Source organism: Phallusia mammillata, chromosome 8, assembly GCF_965637545.1.
Source record: "Phallusia mammillata chromosome 8, kaPhaMamm4.hap1.1, whole genome shotgun sequence".
Classification (NCBI taxonomy): Eukaryota; Metazoa; Chordata; class Ascidiacea; order Phlebobranchia; family Ascidiidae; genus Phallusia; species Phallusia mammillata.
The window spans coordinates 9468477-9486395 of record NC_137259.1 but is presented as its reverse complement, the minus strand read 5'-3'; the positions used below and the strand labels follow the sequence as shown (position 1 = coordinate 9486395).

The 17919-nt window shown below is 37.5% G+C and overlaps 2 protein-coding genes across 2 annotated transcripts; both read left to right on the top strand.

Moving 5' to 3' along the window:
* Window positions 1-250: 250 nt before the first annotated feature.
* Window positions 251-7621, top strand: LOC145204762 (uncharacterized). The gene is made up of 3 exons (XM_080077359.1): window positions 251-635; window positions 2224-2294; window positions 2863-7621. The coding sequence occupies exons 1-3, from the start codon at window positions 251-253 to the stop codon at window positions 3274-3276; spliced, it is 870 nt and encodes a 289-aa protein (XP_079933485.1). The 3' UTR covers window positions 3277-7621.
* A 901-nt stretch (window positions 7622-8522) lies between these two features.
* Window positions 8523-15928, top strand: LOC145205106 (uncharacterized). Its single transcript, XM_080077754.1, has 2 exons — window positions 8523-9739; window positions 14169-15928. The coding sequence occupies exons 1-2, from the start codon at window positions 8559-8561 to the stop codon at window positions 14299-14301; spliced, it is 1314 nt and encodes a 437-aa protein (XP_079933880.1). The 5' UTR covers window positions 8523-8558; the 3' UTR covers window positions 14302-15928.
* Window positions 15929-17919: the final 1991 nt, after the last annotated feature.

The following is a 17919-nucleotide window of genomic DNA, read 5'->3' as shown; positions in this document are numbered from 1 at the left end:
TATAAAATTAAGTATGATCAGCTTTTCCTGACATTGCCAACCGAAACAAAACTTGATTTTGTGGTGCTGAATCTTGCTCTTAGATAATTCATGGCGCACAGGTTGCACAACTTATTATTCAATTCTGTTCATATTTGTATGCATACATCTATGTGTATTACTTAAATCGATAAGCTAAGCTCTAAATTTTTTGTAACATTGCCTAACATTTCTGCATTCTCTGCAACCTTCTGTTCTTATATACTAAACAATGACTCTTCAACAAGTTCAAGCTGTCCACGCTAAGTTCATAAACAATTCAAATAACAATGCTAATCCAGTGTCTGCTGAGCCAACTGTTTCTGCAGGTCCAACAGCTGAGGTTCTGGCTGAATTGAACAGGAACATCTCAAACATCGCGACGAGGGTCAAACAACTGGAAGATAGGCTGTCTCAACAGGAACAACAACTTGATGACCTGGAACAATATGGCCGGAGAAACTGCCTGATTCTCCATGGATGCAAGAATGTGCCGAAGGGGAATTTTTGGGAGTTAGAACCTTATATTTTAAACATCCTTAATGCAAAGTTTAAACTTCCTATGAAGGTTGAAAAGAGTGATATAGACATTGCTCACATTCTTCCTTCTAAAAAAGGTACCTGTAACGACCGCTAGGTGCGCAGCCTGACCCTGCGCCGTTCGTCACACTAGATAACCCTGATCGGGATTCGTCCCCGGGAGGTTCCTGGGTTCGAACCCCGTGAAGAAAAAAAAAAAAAAAAAAAAAAAAAAAAAAAAGATAACCCTTTTTGTAAAACGCGCCCGTCCTACAGCCTGTCCTCCAAGACGACCCACTCTTGCATTTGCAACGAATGTTCTTTTTTGGCGATAAAAGGCAACGCTGACGAATAAACCGACAACGTCAATAGCAACGGCAACGGTTTTTTCTGCAACCACAAATAACATACATAAGCCATACGTACACATTATGACGTCATAGCGATAAATACACAACAAGCAGTTTTAACAGTACACACAAGGTTTCAAATTAAATCTACATTAATCGGTCATATTTTACATTAGATTACTTCCAAATTACTTGTAATAGGTCCAGTTACGGATTTAATACACATTAACACAAGTTAAACACAAATCAAATAAGAACATAAAACATACCAACTGTTGGGCAACCAGGGCTTTACTAGCACGCGGCTAGAGGTTCCACAACTGACAATTCAGCATTTTAGCTATTGCTTTTAACATTGACAGTTTCACTATAAACAAATAGACACAAGAAATTAGGATAAATTCACTTAAATTGACTGCAAACCTAGCAACTAACGCAGCTCACAAAAACGTGGCGTTCAAAGCACATGCTCTGTCGCGGATGAATATTTCAATACGTCACGAATAAAGGAGAACTTAAATCAGCCAAGCGGAACAATTAATTCTCGCTGTAACAGCATAGTATACTAACATGGTAGTCCAGCTCCTCTTTTCCTCCCGTTTCTTTTATTATCCTGCGAATGTTGGTTACGCATGACTAACACTGCACGTCGCCTGAAGTTTTATATGATGTGTGTGGTAAACAGCTGCTTTTTAAAAGCCGCTGGCGACAAATCCGAGTCTGTTTTGAAGTTTTTTAGTTAATAGGTTTGTTGTTTAATGTATGTAGAGCCATTAAAACGTTTTTAGCTTTTAATTGTAGGAATTCTTTAGGGTATATTTTAAAAAACTTAGACAGTCATTTTTTTAAGGAAATGCTTTATAATTGTGGTACAGAGCCGATTTGGCGAGGCAAGCCTGTTACTTCCTACAAACTGGAGGCTATTAGATGGCTACACTAACCAATATGGCCTATGTCTTGTGATCAGCTGCACTGTTGAGACCTTATAGGTCGAAGTGTTCACTGTCTACAGCTTCTGTTTTAGAAATCCTAATTACAAGACTTACTAAATCACTTGGCTTTATACAGCACTCAGTATATGTTTTTTCGTAGTAGCCTACTGTTTTTTAGGTTAGTTTGCTAATAATAATGTTATATGCTGTTACATTATTAACAAGCTAACCTCAAAAGTCTGCAGCTTAACCTTAAAAGTCTGTTGAAGTATAGTTTCCATATTTTGTAATTTGTTTAAAAAGCACACTGTGCAGAAAGTGAAGACACTTTTATTGGCAGATTTGATTTATTTTTTAGATCCCCTCTTAATTAATCCTTTGGATTGCTTGGTAGACCTTTTTAGAAATAAGCATTTTGGCAAAAGTGAACGACAATGAAGAAATAAATCCATTAAAGAAATCAGCTGACCCTGTGGTTGCATGGTGGAGAACGTGCCCACAATTTTGCTTACTTTTGTAAACTAATTTTTAGCCTTGAACAAAACATAACCTTCTAAATACTCTATGGTTTAATTTCATGTTATTTATCATTGCAATTTGACTTGTTTTTCTGCACCAGTTTTCTTGGAGTTTATGATTGGTAGTTATGATGTTTAGAATTGTTTTAGCGCCTTTAATTTTTCTTCAAATAAACTTTTTGCTTTGCAGCACTCTTTTGCATATTCTTTCATGAGAAAGGTCTGATCTTGAACTTTTCTGTAATGACTAATCCGTTTTTTTTTTATCAAAAATCTACCCTATGTTGACAGTTTAAAATGAGTAACTGTGGAAAGAATATGCTGGTCTTCGTTCATGCTTGACGTTTTGTCTGTCTAGAGTTCCTGGTCGGGATCAAAGTCCTTAAACATCAGTTCATCCTTTATGCATCCTTTAATATGTGAGGTAAAACCACGCTAAAATCAGTTCAACGCGTTCAAAGAAGGACTAAAAAAATAAAACCTACATTAAATACTCTCCAACAACACAATAGCAACCAAACGTAGAAATATTACACACAAAAGATGCATAAACCGACCACACACGCTCAGTTTTGTCGTTTGTTTGCTCCTAAAGCAGCCAAATCAATGCAAGCATCCGACAAGCGTGCAGAGTTAATCAGACGTGACGGAAACAATAGCTGGACTACCATGTTAGTATACTATGGTAACAGTACCCCTATTATTATTAAGTTTGTTCGAAGGACAATTCGCCAAGAGGTGTTCAACAACACACGGAATCTGGCAGGATCTGGCATGGTGATCACCGAATCTCTAACAAAGAGAAGACTGGAGCTTGTACAAAGATGCAGAGAAAAGTGCGGAGAAAGATCAACATGGACCATCAATGGAAATGTGTATGTTTTTCATGAAAACAGAAAAAAGGTGATAAAAAACCTTAATGATTTGCATAGGCTTTAGACTGTTTTTGTTTCATTATGTATATGAACATTGTGTGCATGTAACATTGCCTTTATTGTCTTGGCATCCCCTAATTCATTAGTTAATGAGCTGTAAGCTTATAAGCATCACAACCCCACCATAGCCAATTTTCCAGCTGTCTCTGACACTAAAAAAACAGTTACTGGAACTGCGCATAATAACAGAGTACCAAGAAATAGCAACGTTAACGAAAACTATGTTTTAGAAAATAATTTTGATGCAAAAGATGAAGCTACCTTAAATATTGATGATGATTATAATAATCATCATGGCACTGTGTATATGCAACCAAACGAACTGCTGCTGCAATGCCCTAAACAACTTCTGACTGCTTTAAGCATTAACATAAGATCATTAAATAATCCTCACAACTTTTCGAAACTGCAGGCTTTGTTGGCTGGATTACATTTCAAGCCACACATAATTGGAGTCACAGAAACATGGCTCAAACCTGACCATAGAATGCATTACAATTTGCCCGGTTATAACTTTATTTCTAACCCAAGGAATGTGCACAGAGGAGGTGGTGTAGGGTTTTATGTAAACAACATGTTATATTTACATTTTATTTACAAACTAGTTTTGAAAAAGCATTCCCTCTTTTAAAAAGTAGTGGTAAAATTGGAAAAAATGAATGGTATGATAAAGAACTGAATGATCTCAATAAAGCTAAACAAAATGCATACAAAAAATATATTAGAAAGAAAACGACAACTAGAAAACTTAAGTATCACCAAGTACGCACCCAATATTATCGAATGATAAATTCCAAGAAGAAAATTTATTATCAAAAGCTATTTGGTAAACACAGGAATAATGCCAAACAAACATGGAAAACAATAAACAGTTTGATGGGTCGAAATAAGACCACAAATCACATGTCAAACCTTAAAGTAGATGGACAATTGATCACAAACCAATTGGACATAGCTGATCACTTTAATAAGTATTTCACTACTGTTGCAGAAAAGTTGGTTAGTCAGTTGGACGAGCCCAAAACTTCTTATCAGACGTATTTAGGTCCCACCTCCAAATCCTCTATATTTCTCTTCCCAACTTGCCCTGGTGAAATTAAGATAATTATTGACAAAATACAAAGTAAATTAAGCTGTGGAATAGATGGATTACCCTCAAATGTCATAAAAAATTTACCACTAGGAATAAGAGCCATATATTTAACCTCTGTTTGGAAAATGGAGTTTTTATCAAGGCATTTAAAACAGCAAAAGTAATACCCATTCATAAAAAGGGGGATATAAAATCAGCTAGTAACTACAAGCCTATAAGTTTATTGTCAAACTTATCTAAAATTCTGGAAAAAATCGTGTACAATAGACTATATACGTTCTTAAACAACAAACATTTTTTTAATCCAAAACAATTTGGCTTCCGAAAAGGTCATTCTACCCACCATGCTGCTTCCTTATTGATATCCAGTATCACAGATACCTTTCACAACAAACAACAGGCACTTGGAATATTTTTGGACCTATCAAAGGCATTTGATACTATAGATCACACTATATTATTGGGAAAATTATATCATCATGGCATCAGGGGGGTTGCCTTACACTTCTTTGAGAGTTACCTCTCTAATCGAAAACAGAGGGTCCAACTTGGCAACAAAATGACCTACCAATAAGTTGTGGTGTTCCCCAGGGAAGAAATCTTGGCCCGTTACTATTTTTAATATACATTAATGATCTGCCAAATAGTATAACATCAGGACAGGCAATCATGTTTGCTGATGACACAACCCTCCTCTTTGAAAATAGAGATACAGAGACATTATTCAACACGGTAAACTTGCAACTTCAAAAAATAAATGAATGACTAATAACCAATAAATTGTCACTTAATGTTTTAAAAATCAAGGGTGTTCACTTTCGACCTGCCAACTCCAAAACAGATCCAATACGTAAGTTGGAAATAAATGGCCAGCAAATAGCAACTGTCAAATCTGTGCAATTTCTTGGGCTAACTATTCATGAAAGCTTGTCATGGAAAGAACACATGACAAACATTTTGCAAAAAATTAAACGAATATATTACTTAACCATAAAATAAGGCCTTTATTAAGACTGCAAGCATTACATTGTATTTATCAGTCACTTGTCAGAAGTCAAATAATCTATGGCATAACATGCTGGTATCATGGTAATAAAAACCTCCGGTCTAAGATTCAAAGTATCTGCGACAAGTTTTTGCGTATCACCTATGGTTATAAATCCAAAAACCTGGAAGAAACATTGAAACATCATAAAATATTAACAAACGAGCAACAGTTAAACTTGAGTGTGCAATGTACTTATACAATTACCAAAATGGTAGATTACCTCAAGCATTTGACCATTTCTTTCAAAGAAAAATGGTAACTAATGGTGTAAGTTCTCGACAAACCGAAAGTGGTTTTTCCATACCTTTTTGCAGCAGCAGTGTTACACAACAATCCATTAAGTATTCAGGTCCAAAATGCTGGACAGACCTTAAATTTGATTTTGTCCCCACTTCGAAAAAATTATTTACAAAACAAGTAAAAAAGACACTCCTGGAATAATAGCAGCCGGTCAGCACCTGGACGTATTATCTTAGTTTGTCAACTCACATTTCACTGTTTAGCTATTGCTTTTTCAGATGTCCCCAGTGTATTATTTTTCCTCTGTTTGCTGTGATGAGTTTTTTGGTGGACACTGTCAAGCAACCATCTGATAGCACGTTTTTTCTTGCTGTGCACATTCACTAAACTGCATGTCTCGCCACTATTATACATTTGTCAAAAAACTAGGCAAAATGTTGCCACACTGGTTTTGCACATGTTTTTATTATTACCATTATGTTTGTTAGGTGAGTGATCTAACTTGTTTTGTTAGTTAAACATTTCATTCATCAGCTTTTTTTTCCTGTTTTTACTGGTCATGGTTTTTCACATGACCAAGCACATTATTATTACGCTGCATATAAATTACACTGCTATTATTACATGTTCACTTAAAACCACTGTCGTTTGGAGTGATTTGTTGTGTATGGCACCTATTAAAATAAAGTCCCTGTGATGTATCAAAAACAATCGCTGCTGCTCGGAGTTTTTCTTTTTCCAGTTGCAACATTGCCAGTTCACCACCATTCAAATGTACAAAGTGTCATGAAACGGAAATAGCTGAGCTGATGGTGCCCTCCTACTCCTATATCCCACGAACCCATGGACGCATTTATCTGTGTATTTTTTATTTAATTGCTTTTTCTGTGCCGTTTTTTTATTCATTTTTGTTTGTTTGTTTGTTTTCTTTCTTTCTTATGTTGTACAGCTATCCTGTTCTATCGTCACTATATTTGTGCTGCACCCTTTCTTCTGGCGCCGGAAACTATCCAACAGGATTTCTTTTGGTGGTTTCTTTTCCTGTTGAACCCCACCCTCTTTCCCTAACACGGGTGGTTAGCTTTTAGGTCCCAACCTGACTGGTTCCACCAGTGTTTCCCCCCAGTATTGATGTCCCAATGCGCCAACCTCACCCTCTGATGTGAGTTCCTGCCACATAACGCTTTAAGTAACCGTGTAGCTGCAGCGCGTTTATCATGTTTCCACCAATTGTACCCTTACCTTTGTCGCGCTTTATAACGTCCCAACGTTGCGCAGCTATTTCCGGCTTGGTGAATATTTTAGCGCAATTGTGCTGCTACGATTTGTATCACCGGCGAAATAAACTCAACTCAAAATAATGCCTATCGAGTCACTATGCTGAATGCTAGCAATACACATCCGCTGGCGAAAGTACTTCTCAGTTCCAAAATAAGCTCTGATACAATGTTTTAACTGAACTTTCGAATATAACTGCGCTGTTCGGCATTTTCAAGCTTATAATACATGTAAACGGTTCACCACAAAAACATGGCCTAAACTGAATTTAAACCACCTGAATTAGATGGCCCAAAAAAATTCGATTTGGGCCAAGTAATTTTGCTGCGTCATGTTTTTCACTTCCAAATATGGTCACATGGCCCAAATACTTGGCCCAAACTCGCGACATGGAAACGTAGTATTAGTAAGTCAGCAAATCATTACATTTTCAGCTGTACAACATTGTTTCACCTTCTTGTTTTATTTTAGACTGTTTACTAAAAGATCCTTGTTTAGTATTTACTACTTGTAAATGCAGGTTTTTAACTGACCAATCAACTGATTGCTGTTAATCTAATTATTTATTCTCTTTGTGTTTATTTCTGCTTTTATATAACTATGGGACTCAACTTAAAAATGTTGTAGTGTGGAAATTGGGTTTATGACGTGCTTCATTTTTTTCCATCAATAAAGTGTTGTCCTCACTGTACATTTGGTGTTTCAACATTTTTATTAGTACGCTTTAATATGTTTAAGTCCACAAACCAGTTGAGGTATATGCAAACGGTTTTCACACAACAACTCCAAACAACATTCAGTAAACGCTTGCAAAATATCATTTAAATCTAATCATATCCTCAAAAATGAAAGGCGTGCATCATAAGCGAACGCAGGGCATAACCGCTTTCAAAAATGATTTTTGCGTTGTCGACCCATATAGAATTTGCAGGCTCCACATGACAAACGGTCTAAGGCAGTGGTTCTCAAACTGTGCGCCGCTTCAATTTTCCAAGGGCGTCGCCGAAAAGTTCTGTTTCGTGGCTTTTTGTTGTTGTGTCAATAAACCCAACTTTAAAAATGAGTTTCCTCATTAACATTTATTTACCGGTGCGTCGCAAGTCCAGAAAAACTTGTCCAGGGGCGTCGCAACAAAAAAAGTTTGAGAACCACTGGTCTAAGGTAAACGCAAACGGTTTTCACAGGTCAACTCTAAAATACATCCAGTAAAGGCATACAAAATATCGTCTAAATCTGATCATAACATCGAAAATGAAAGGCGTGCATCATAAGCGAACGCAGGGTATAACCGCTTTAAAAAAGGATTTTTATACATACCGGTATACTTTTTAAAGTATATACATACTTTTTATTCACTACAATAAAGAATTTAAAACGGTTTTAGTTGGTTGTTACCGCGTTATGGTTGTTGTCACTGTATTATACTACATTACACGATGTAATAAGCATAAAATTTGACTTAAACAAACTTAATTAACTAAAGCTACACTAAGCTGTCTGCAAAATCTCGACAAGTGTACCGCTAGCACTAGCGGCGCATAGTGACAACTCAATACCTAATTGGTTCACAGAGAAACATAGAAATCATTCACGGTTGGCGCTCGTAGCGAGCGGACGCAATCAAGCAATGGATAAAGGTCCAAGTTTTGCGCAAGTCACGCAACAAAAGGGTGGGGGCTATTTAAAGAGGCCCACCTGTCTAAGTTTTAAAACGAGAAATCAAAGTAAAAGAGATGATATTTTGAATATCATAGAAAAAGAAAGTTTCTCTGTCAAAAAACTGATTGGAATCTCAGAAAGGAAAGGAAACCTAGTCGACATAACATGCACTACAAGAAAAGATGTTTTAGAATTGTTTGAAAAACTGGTTCAGGTAGACACAATTTATTCGGTCCGACTCTACGAATCTGATAAGCTTAATGTGGCGGTAGGATGGGTGCCTATACCTTTCCCCAACGAAGAAATCAAAACAGAATTTCAAAAAAGATTCGGAGAAGTGAAGAATATCCAGCACCGAAAAGATAAGAATGGTTTACTAACTGGAATGAGAATTGTTACGCTAGACAAAGCTGATGTGGAAAAAAATCCAATACCTAGTTACGTGACATTACATGGTTATGAGTTTTATTGTACATATAACGGCCAGCAAATAACCTGCAAATATTGCTCAGAAGTTGGACATAAACAGCAAGACTGCCCAAAAAGAATACAAGACTACCCAAAACTCTCAGAAACAACCAAAAAGGTGAACCAAGAAGGCAAGGATTGCACCGCTTCTGATAAGAAACGAAGCAACTTGGACGGCGCGGGAGAAGATAAGGGCACTATTGACTCGAACGGGACAACAATAGACTTGGAAACCGTCCACACCCCAAGCGAAACAGCAGAAAAGGAGATAAGAAAACCCGAAACTAACTTGCCTGAACAGCTAATTAACGGATCGCTTTTGGAAACTAAAAATAGGTCATCAAGGAAACGGCACCAACGAAGCCCAACCGAAGGAAACCTACATCAAGCGAAATCTATAAGTCTAAGTGAACTAAAAATACCAATTTCCTGCCCGAAATGTAAAGAGGAGAGCTACGTAACAGAAAAAAATTCAACATTCTTCTGCTGGAAATGTTCATCGGAATTCAACATTGCTGCACCGTGCTGTAACGAACTTGATAAATTTTTGGTCCCGGATAGGGAGGTGAAAACTAACTGTGTCACATGCCACCAACCCATGAGAAGGATGCCGTGCTGCCACAAGTTTCAGCCGGAGTACCAAACAGATGAAAGAACTTTCGAATGCGTGGAATGCAGAAGGTATTCAATGTTTTGCATTTGTAAAACTGTTAATGCTATACCAAAACGGACAATGACTACTAACTGTGTGAATAATGCATGCAAATGTACGCTTGTCCACTGTAGCTGCGGGAAAATAACATCTCAGTTAATGGGACCTAACAACCCGTACTTGTGCGATTGTGGCTTTGAATATGATTATTATGTAGACATTGGTGTAGAACGTATTTAAATGCCTCTCACTGTAATAACCTACAACGTAGCAGGGTTGCGAAACACTAGGAAACGGCGAAGTGTCTTTCATTTTTTGAGACAAAAAAAGTTCGATATAATGTGTCTACAAGAAACGCACTCATCTGCATCAAATCTCAAGCAATGGGAATTAGAATGGGGCGGGGAAATTGTAGTTTCGCATGGCACAACAAAAAGTAAAGGAGTGGCGGTTTTGTTTTCCAAAAACCTTTCCTACCTGAAACACGACGTGACTGTTGATAACCACGGGCGTTATATAATCATTGAGCTGGAAATAAATGACCAGCAGCGCATAACGCTGTGCAATCTCTACGGGCCTAACCAGGACAACCCGCAATTCTATGAAAACGTCTTTCGGGTTGTAGCTGATAAAAGCGCTAAAAGCGAAACCGAAAATATGGTTTTAGTTGGTGACTTTAACAGCGTACTCAATGACGAGCTAGACAAGACAGGAGGTAGAGCAATGCACACTAACCAACGCGCAAAAACTACCATCTTACAAGCTATGGAAAACCTTGAATTATATGATGTATTTCGTATCAAACATCCAAAGGCGAAACAATACACGCGCACACAAACTAACCCGCACACGGCTAATAGGCTCGATTTTGTGCTTGTCACAAACGAACTACTAAACAAAACAACCCATATTCAAATTGACCCAAGCACGCAATCGGACCACAGTATTGTTAAAATACCCAGGGGTAGAGGCTACTGGAAATTCAATACATCCTTATTAGAAGACCGGAAATTTGTAGAAAATACCAAAAAATGGATCGCTGAATTCATCAAAAATAATGATAACGTGTCTCCGCAAATCCTGTGGGAAGCACTAAAATGCAATCTTCGCGGTTGCATTATAAAGTATGCAAGCGAAAAGAAACGAAAAGCTAAAGCAAAACAGACGGAGCTGGAAAATATACTTAATGAAATGCGAAAATTACCCCAACCCCATGATGAGCACACAACCAGCGAAATCGCAGTTACACAAGAAAAATATGATGATATTATTGAAAGGTATGGCAAAAGCGCAATAATACAAAGTAGAGCGCGATGGGCTGAATATGGAGGTAAAAATAATGCATACTTTCTAAACCTCGAAAAACGGAGAATGGAAAAGAAAGCCATTACGCGATTAAACTCAACTTCGAAGATAGAAACGGACCAAAAGACAATTTTACGCACCCTTCAAGAGTATTTTAAAACGTTGTACAGCGCGAACAAAGACCCGTTGTGCACCACCAGCAAAATATACGATTATATTAATAACATAGCGTGCCCAACACTGGACGAGGAAAAAGCGCGTATGTGTGAGGGAAAATTGACCGCCGAGCAATGCTTAGAAGCCCTCAGGACAATGAAAAATAACAAATCCCCGGGACTAGACGGTTTGCAAGCGGAATTTTACAAAGTGTTCTGGAAAGAATTAAAACAGTTACTGGTTAGCGCACTCAACAACGCATTCGAGACAGGTTCTTTTGGTGGACAAATGGCTTGGGTTGTAGTAACCTTAATTCCTAAACAAGAGAAAGATCTCCTATACGCGGAAAACTATCGTCCGATAACTTTACTGAACGCTGACTATAAGATAGCAGCCAAAGCAATCAATAGCCGTATCAAAAATGTGCTTCCGACAATCATCGCCCCCGAACAGACGGGCTTTGTCAAGGGCAGATACATAGGAGATAACATAAGAACGCTTTTTAATATATGGGATCACGTTGCCGAGCAAGGAACGTCGGGGGCCTTTTTGTTTTTAGATATTTGTAAAGCGTTCGACTCTGTGAATTGGGACTTTCTTAATGCAGCGTGTTCAAAATTTGGTTTTGGAAACGACTTGTGCAGGTGGATAAAAACGTTTTATGCGGACTCGAAATGCTTAATTATAAACAATAACCACATGTCAAATCCTATCAGGGTTGAAAGGGGTGTTCGTCAAGGGGACCCGCTGTCCCCTTCGCTTTTCGTACTCGCTATAGAATTTCTATCCTTGGCAATTAAAGGGAACAAAAACATGAAAGGAATCAGTATAGGAAAACAGGAAGTAAAAATTTCGCTATTTGCTGACGACGCCTTGCTTTTTCTAGATGGGTCGGAAAACAGCTTTCGCGCAGCATTTGATGAGGCAAATGTATTTGGTATGCACACTGGCTGCAATATAAATCTCACAAAATCAAGTGCAATGCACATAGGCAAGGTAGAGACAAACCCTAAATACTACCTGAAATCGGAAGGTTTAACCTGGCCTAAAACTTTCGTTAAGTACCTCGGAGTTAAAATTCCTACCACCAGATGCAGTGGTAACCTGTTTACACTAAACTTTGAATCTGTAAGTAAGGAAATTCAATCTGTAACAAAACCTTGGTTGGCAAGGTCACTTTCCCTATTGGGTCGAGTGATTATTATCAAAACGTTGGCGATACCCAAGCTACTTTACAAACTAAGTGTTTTGCCTGTAAATATACCTCGACCGTTTTTAAAAGAAATTAAAAGAAAACTTTTCACCTTTTTATGGGGCTCAAACTGGGAGATAGTAGCAAGGAACAAACTGTGCTGTAAAATTGAAGAGGGAGGGATAAATATGATAGACGTGGAAGCCTACGTCAAATCAATACGTTTTTCTTGGATAAGAAAAATATTCGATACTGCTTACGTCTCGCTTTGGAAAAGCATCGAAACTAATATTACTTCTCTACATACCATGATATGCATCGCAGCCACCACTCTAAAACCAACCCATAAACAAGTTAAAAAACTAACACCCCTCAGGACGTTTTGGTCATCGGTCGACCTTTGGAAAGAATGCGTAATCAAGTTTTGGCAGCACCCCACAGTTTACAACAACTGCATGTGGTTAAATAGAAGTGTATTGTTCAAACGAAAACCAATCGCCTACGAGAACTTCGTTAACGCTGGGATACTTGAATACCACCAAATTATTGACAACAAATCGGAATATCAAACTTTCAATAAACTTTGCGAAATCTACGATTTGGCGAACAACAGTAAAAATCATTCTGACTACCAGTGTCTAATCGCGGCTATTCCCACTACATGGGAAACAGACACCTCAAGTAAAATCTACAGACAAACTTCCACTGAAAAAATATTGGCAGGTATACGCAACAAATTACCAAATAGCAAAAATGCATACCAGTTTTTCGCGTCAATAAACGTACAGCGGCCGACCAAGCAAGAAAATAAATGGGAGGAGATTTTACAATGGGAACCGCTCACCACTGAAAAATGGGGAGAAATGTACACAAATCTATACGATTGCACAGTTGAAACAAAACTACGCTCCTTCCAAATTAAGATTAATCTTAGGGCTATTGTTCTAAACCAGTGGTTCTCAAAGTATGGGTCGCGACCCAAACATGGGTCGCGCAGGGTCAAAAAGTGGGTCGCGCTATGGTGATTCAATTCTGCCCAAACGAACAATTACTGCATTAAGTAAACACAAACGAATTTACTTAATGCAGTAGTAGTAAAGTCCCCTCACTCGACCACGTTGTACAGAAAAATGAACTAATCATTGCAACATACTGACAATAGCCTTCCAATTTTACTGTGGCAATTGTTACGTCATAGCAAGGGGAATAGAAGTTAATCATACGAAACTGAACGTGGAGATGTAACAGTTAGCGTTTGAGGATGAGTAAGTATTCGTACAAGGAAACATTTTTAGATTTGGGGTTCACTTCTATCAATGATCATGGTGCTGCAAAGCCACAATGTGTGTTGTGTTATGTAGAATGTCGAATCGAACTCGTTAAACCTGCAGTCATTTTGACATGGGCAGACTCCTTTGCGGCGACGACGTGGTCTCGAAATTGTTACATTTTTTGATATTTGAAGCTTGGGTCGTGACATGTTCATAAAACTCAGATTTGGGTCGCGGTCAAAAAAGTTTGAGAACCACTGTAAACGATACCCTTTATGGCTTCGGGATTGCTGATGCTGATGAGTGCACTTTTTGCGGCGTGTGCAAAAAAACGATGTTACATTTATTTTGTGAATGTGTTTATGTACAGGCATACTGGGAAAATGTTAGTTCCTGGATCGACAGTGTTCTAGTCTGTCAAATCACGTTAAATAATGGTATGAAAACGTTTGGACTTCATAATGAAAAATTTGATCAATATTTTTTGAAACTTGTGAATTGCATGCCTTTAAACGCCAGATTTGTCATCTACAGATGTAAACTACAAAAACTGAAACCAAAAGTAGACATGTTTGTGTACCAAATGAAACGTTGCCAATGTAACGAAAAAATCATAGCAGTGAAAAACGATACTCTGTCTAAGTATCTAAGTATAAGAGAAACATAGAAATCTGCTTTATATCTTGGGTAAGCACTTTTATGCAGTCTTTCCAGCCTGACTACGGTAACCATTGCCAGTTGATTGTTACCGTCATGGGTGGATGATTTCCATTTGGCGCATTGGGAAACCAGGGTTCATGACTTCTGTTAATGCGAAAACATGCGGCCTGGACTGAGTATTTTTTAATTTATTGATCACGTTTTACTGATAACTGATAACTCAAATCAGATTCAACTGATTTTGACATGAAATGTGTTCAAGCAAATTGTTAATCCAATATTGGGCGATAAATGTAAATTCAGCATTAAAAGTATGTGAGATAGGTAACAGGTGGCCAAACAACAGACATTGTGTATTGTGTCATACTGCAGCTTTACAAAAAAGAAACACAATATAATTTTTAAGTAAAACTGCCTGTCTAATCCCGCTCGATAAGAAACGTACTTTTTGCGTAACACAGCCGATTTTAATCGGGGACTTCCAGACGGATCGGGTGAATCGGTAGAGCTACTAGGTAGAGCTACTAACACCATAACGAGAATCTACCCCCAAATTTGATTGGTTATATCTCCAATAATGCTGACGGTTAGGGCTATTAGGGTCGGGGTAAGGTATTAGCACTTAAAATTCAATAAAACTAACCCAAAAAATTAGTTACTAATGTAAGAATTTTATGTAAATATTTTCCAACCCAACCCATTTATGGCCGCTAAATAAAAATTCAGCTCTTTACGCCCCCTTGTGAAAGCGAAATCAAATTTGGGGGTAGATTCTCGTTATGGTGTTAGTAGCTCTGGTAGAGCTACTAACACCATACGTTTCTCCTGATCCAAAAGTGCTTAATTTTCGATAGGTGGCGTAAAGAACTGAATTATTTATTTAGCGGCTATAAATGGGTTGGGCTGGGAAATATTTACATAAAATTTTGCATTAGTAACTAATTTTTTGGGTTAGTTTTATTGAATTTTAAGTGCTAATACCTTACCCCAACCCTAATAGCCCTAACCGTTAGCATTTTTTGAGATATACCGTTTTAAATGAAAAAAGTGCTCTTTGCGCCACCTGTCGAAAATTAAGCACTTTTGGATCAGGAGAAACCTATGGTGTTAGTAGCTCTACCGGGTGAATCGTTCAGACAGGTCACGCTTGAATGAACCAGTACACATTGGCTTCTTTACAATGGTGGGCAATGGTTGAAGAGTGAAGATATAGGCAAAAAATCTCAATTTATTGCATTAAACGTGAAATAACTTTGAAATTGAAGTGATAATAAACTTGCAGGTTACGTAAGTGTCATGTATCTCGTGTATTTTATTCATTTTTAAAAGTTTATTGTGTGTTTTAAAAGGATCACTAACCGTTTTTGTTTGATTGATTTTGTATGTCAAATATACCACGGACAAGACTAAATTCTCGTATTTGTGATTTAGTTGTATTTCTGTGTAATAGCTAGGTTAGCCGCACCGTGCCAATGGCAAAAAAATCTTTGTTTAAAATTTGCAATCCTAAATTTCAAAGCAACTCTGATGTGAAGAAACATTACAGCAATTTACAAAACTGTGTGCTCTCATTGCGTGACCCAACTAAGGGAGACATATTACGTGCTTCATAAAGAAACGTAATATTAATTTCCTTTTAACCCACTTTTGTTGTCAAAATCAAACAAGCCTTTTTACATGAGCGAATCGTATCGCGGATGCGCATTGTGTGACGTCACGGTTTCGATTCGCTAAAGCGTAAAATTACATGGCTACCGAACCGAATCGCATTCAAGGTTTTCAGCTTTGCGCAAAAACGATGGTGGTTATTGTAAAGTGATATACAAACACAAGGCCGGTTAATTGTTAATTTTAAAGTATTTTTAGTCTATTCTTCCGAAAAAATCTGAATTAATTTGTGTGCAGCATTTGTTTGCGTCGAGTTTAGACATACCAAATGTATGAATTTAACCCTCAGGAATAGTTGGAAGAAACATTCAAAGTGTATAGATCACTCTGACTTCATTGTCCAATAGTAATAAGTGCTGATTTCTAAGTTGTACGTACTAAAACTGTGTTACATTTCCAGGCCATGTAGCACATTAAAAAATTCTCTATAAGCGCCCCCTCTTGCCCATGTGTGGCGGCGCCCATGTCTCGGTATGCAGATTCAAATGTTTCTTATTTAATTTTGGAACAGTAATGTGTCATTTCCCATCTGCAGGATTTGGTTGAGAGTCAAAAACACTCACTAATAAGTGGCAAGCATCATTTGTTTAAAATGCAATGTAAAAATGCTTCAAAGGCCATTAATGGGAGACGGTACCACCCTGATGTGGTTCGTTGGGCAATTGAGTTGTTTGCTAGAGCTTCAGCAGCATATAATCATCTCAGAACCAGTGGTGTTCTTATATTGCCATCATCACACACTTTACAGTAGTACAGGTATAACTGACATATCATCACACAATCCTAATAAACAATGTATGGTAGATTGTTAAAAAATATTGGTTCTGGTGCATGTGGTATCAACCAATTGGCAGTCAATGCTCTGTGGATGAAATGAAAAGTTTGTTAACAGCAGCAATTTATGCACTTTTTCATGTTTATTTAATTTATTATTTTCATGTAGTCAAAGAAAATTTTGTATTCTAGGAAGGGCGCTTAGTTGGATTTATTGGCTACGGGGCCAGAAATGCACTGATCTCTATAAACACTCGATCGCGCTACTGGCCGTCACGGTTGAAGCAAATTGAAGCGTAATGGCGGCTGCAAAAGGAAGCCCCAAAAATGCATTGCGGGCAATGGGGAGAGAGTGGAAAAATGACGATAATTTTTGTTTTAGGCATTTGCGTAGCGATTTTTGCACATACGATTTGTAGATTAATAGGACGCATGTATTCCAGTGACATCAATCATTTTTTTTAAGGAACCACTGCATCTGCATGTAATTTTATTTTCTCTACCAGCTAAAATCTTCCTCTGTTAAGCCTTCACACAAATACCACTTAGTAAACCAATGTATTGTTTAGCAGCAAAAATCAAAAAAAGTATAAAAGATACACTTTGGAATTGTCTATATCTGAACTTTGAAGTAGCAAGGTGCATACAAATCTAGTCTGTTACAAAACATAACAGAAACTGCTGATTTAATAGTAACAATAAACTTGTGTTTTGGTTTCACATTCGATGAGTTTAAGCATGTTGTTGTGGTGACACAACTTCATCTTCTTAGGTCAGAGCCTATCAACAACTTATTATCATTCTAAAGTCACTGTATTATAAAAAAAAATCACCACAACATCAGTTTCAAAAGAAAATTTTTACCACAGCCCTTTTAAGTTTAGTTCAACAATATTAAGACAAATAAATCGTTTGGGAGTAGTGTATTTCAGTCAATACATTCTTAGTATAGGAGAGAGCTGTTGAGAAAAACCTGCAGCACAACTTTAAACTAACTTATAGCCAATTTTGACTGAACACATGTGGTCATATCAGAAATCTCGCTTTCTACTACTACCTTGGGCCTGTATTTCCATGGGCTGGATGGGTGTTTTACCTTTATATCTTCTAAAAAGTATTCTAGTTCGTTTAACAACCATTAATATCCGATTTAAAAGCCTACGCTTCACTTAAACACGAAAAA

Coding starts and splice junctions, on each gene's coding strand:
- LOC145204762 (XM_080077359.1), top strand. CDS start 251: ATGACTCTTCAACAAGTTCAAGCTGTCCACGCTAAGTTCATAAACAAT. Junction 636..2,223: donor CATTCTTCCTTCTAAAAAAG/GTACCTGTAACG, acceptor AGACCTTTTTAG/AAATAAGCATTTTGGCAAAA. Junction 2,295..2,862: donor AGAAATCAGCTGACCCTGTG/GTTGCATGGTGG, acceptor AACCAAACGTAG/AAATATTACACACAAAAGAT.
- LOC145205106 (XM_080077754.1), top strand. CDS start 8,559: ATGGATAAAGGTCCAAGTTTTGCGCAAGTCACGCAACAAAAGGGTGGG. Junction 9,740..14,168: donor GAATGCGTGGAATGCAGAAG/GTATTCAATGTT, acceptor TGTCATCTACAG/ATGTAAACTACAAAAACTGA.